This window comes from Halyomorpha halys, unplaced genomic scaffold (genome assembly GCF_000696795.3).
Source record: "Halyomorpha halys isolate HHAL.00 unplaced genomic scaffold, Hhal_1.1 Scaffold1092.1, whole genome shotgun sequence".
NCBI lineage: Eukaryota > Metazoa > Arthropoda > Insecta > Hemiptera > Pentatomidae > Halyomorpha > Halyomorpha halys.
In genome coordinates, this window is record NW_027105065.1 from 307596 (window position 1) to 310811 (window position 3216).

The 3216-nt window shown below is 30.5% G+C and overlaps 1 protein-coding gene across 2 annotated transcripts in view; it reads right to left on the reverse strand.

The window, feature by feature from the left end:
• NaPi-III (Na[+]-dependent inorganic phosphate cotransporter type III) overlaps positions 1-3216 on the reverse strand; it is a 125907-nt gene that overhangs the window by 12292 nt on the left and 110399 nt on the right. For both annotated transcript variants that reach the window (XM_014432650.3, XM_014432649.3), the window contains exons 4-5: positions 2338-2436; positions 288-431 (exon numbers count right to left, since the gene is read on the reverse strand). In XM_014432650.3, the coding sequence (XP_014288136.1) occupies positions 288-431; positions 2338-2436 (243 nt within the window). The remainder of the gene's footprint in view (positions 1-287; positions 432-2337; positions 2437-3216) is intronic.

The window sequence follows — 3216 nt, forward strand, 5'->3', positions numbered from 1 at the left end:
AAACAAATATAAGAAAAATTAAATAAGGTAATAATGGCATTGATAACCATATTTGGCACCACTAAGCAAAAACAAACAAACAAGTAGAATGGGCTCAAGCTTATTCTTCAAAGATAAAAGTTTTGCTCTATATTTATAGCTTCATTGCTATTTTATTAATAACCAATAACTTTCACACCATAAAAAAATCAGTAAATGATATAATAGTAACATTTTAATTATAACAATAAATTATAAAAGTTTGCATTTGGTCTGTAATACTATTAAATGAATATACTAATACAAACCTATAGTGGTCAAAGTCCTTAAATGCAAACCACTTGTTCCACGACAGACCAGTGAAAATCCAACTGTGGCCCCTACAATAGAATGGGTCCCAGAAATCGGCAGCTTTAAAAATGTTGCTGCCATCAGCCAGATACCACTTCCGACTGCAAATATTAAATTTTTAATATATCATCAAAGTATCAAATTTTTGTAATTTTCATGTATATAAAGAAAAAGTTTTTATAATAATTATTAGTATATGAACACCTTTGGTTGTCATAATAATAATAGTAAGATGATACAAAAACAATGAAGATTTTTGATATTTATTAAAATGTGGCACAGTTTAATTAATTAATTAGTTACTTCAACAATAGATATTTAGTACAAATTATTTTCATCAGAACCAAGATATACCCCAATATTTGAGGTCCAATAATAGTTTATTCAAAAATCAATTACAGCATACTTTACATTCTTTTTTCAAACTTTGAAAATGTAGACTACTTTATAAATATAAATGTTGTTTATAAGAAGTAATATAATGTTTTCACAATAAACTTTAATCCATTTATTGGCATTATTTACAAAAATAAAACACATGGAATATTGAGAGAAAAGTTTCCCGATGTATTATTATGCTCCTGTTCCAAACTCATCAGGTGGCTCTGACTACAATGTTCTCTGATATCATGGAAGATCCATTTCTCTTCACAGGTCACACGATTGAGAAATGGATCATTTTTATTCTGTATTATTCAAATGCATGGAGCAAATTTTGAACAAGTGATTTTCTTGGAGCTTGTTTCACTGTGCAGCATCCACATGGGAACCTTCTTTGTTTTGACCAATGGCCTCCAAGTGACTTAGTTCACTCCGAATCTTATGTTTCTCGTCTAGTTTGGTTGGGCCTGCTTCCATTATTGACTTCAACAAGTTGTTGTCAACCTGAATGGCGCCCACGGCCTTTTCTCTTAAAAACTAACGCTGCAATGTACACTCGTATATTGTTTACCACTCCCATTGATGTTACCGTTATTGATGTTAAGAGAAAGTTTTGCCTTATTACCTTATTACTAAAGGACTGCCTCTGATCTTGTTTTATTGCCGTGTTCGTGGATTAACGGTCGATAAACGATGAATATATCACAGCTATGACATCCTTGGTGGAACTCGCGGTCTTCTATCTTAGGAATGTAGTCCATAGCCTTCAGTGGATATCGATAATCCTCCTACCTGACTACATGGCCAAACCACTGCAGCAGGCGAGCCTCCTTCATCGAGAGGACTCCTAATTCTTCCCTGATCTCTCATTAGGGATGCATACTTTTCTTGCTATCCCCACTATCTTTCTGAGAAGCTTCATTTCTGCATCTGTCACTCAACTTTCCTGTTTATATTAATATCTAGTTTCATATATGGATATAGGAAAGCACACAAACGTAAATATGTGGAGTTTTGGCCTACTTCTCGCTCCCCAATCTGAAAAGAGACCGAGTTTTCCATACTTATCCTGTGTAATATCCTCTGAGTTCACTTTCGTTTCGTCCACATACTGATTGTACTATAATTGTTCAAAGATAGGGAAAATCCAAGACTATTTCTTTCTCTTCTCCGCTGTTCGTACCATACCTTCATGATCTACTCCAACTTCTTTAGGACATTAATAGCAGTTTATGTATCACTGTGCACTATTTTAAATTCCTAAAAATAAATTTGACGAAAATATTTTTTGAAATTTACTTTTCAAAGGCTTTAAGCAGACTGACCAAAATGATTTGATTTCGGGAATAAAGTTTATTGTGATATATAAGGTGATTTAGTGTGTAAAACAAAATTTGTTTTAAAATTATAATAATTTTACAAGGATAATAAAGAGAAATGTTAGTTTCAATAGACAAACATTAACATTTCTAAATATTCAAATATATATGAGTTCAGAAAAGAACTAATTAATCAATTAAAGAACTATTGCAAAAAGTACAATAATCATATAATCATACATCCATATTTACAAATATGTATAATAAGTATATAATCATATTTAAAGAATAAAAAAAAAAAACCTACTTAGGGAAGATAAACAGCCAAGCATGAGTTCTTGTTCAGAACCTTCGTATAACGTGACATCCAAAATTCCCTTTCTCATAGTATCAGAAACCTTGTACCCTATTAAAAATGAAATATCAAATTATAAATATAAATGTATTTACAAAATAAATAGTATGTATATAATTAATTAAAGAAATCAATTAGGCCACACACTTCAGGATCACGCAAAAGTATTCTCTTATTAAAATTTTCTTTTTATTTAAAATACTTTTTATTTATTGATAGCTATTACAATCTGCCACACAGTTGTGGGAAATAGGTAATAGTGATGAATAATCTTATACATAATAAAATAAAAAAACTCTCTTAAAATTATATACAAACAGAATAAACAAAATACATACTCAAACTATGTGTATTTAAAAAGTAATAAAATAACATAATGATAAAATAATGTAATCTATAGTCACATTTACACTCTAATCTACAATACTTATTAAAATTAAATGAATACTAAGAGCAATTAAAAAAAAATCTCATTTTTTTTTTAGAACAGATGGAAGTAGTAATAATAATTGTTACTAATGGTAAAAACACGAAAAAGTGGTGGCGGTGGGAGGAAAACTGAAGGGCCCGAAAAGGTATTTCTCTAACAGTATCTCAATTCTCATACAAATTTTCAACCCTGTAACTCAATTAGAAGGGGTCCAAAATATTAAAACCCATGAAAATGTTGACAACAATGGACAGGACAAAATTTTGACTGTTATTTATCTCCACTTTTATGCTATTGTTGCGCTTAGAAAACAACCCAATCCGCCAAATTTGAGCTTATTTTATGTAAAGAGAGTCGCTGGAGGTATCCAAATGTAGTGGGGAAAAATGCATATAACACAT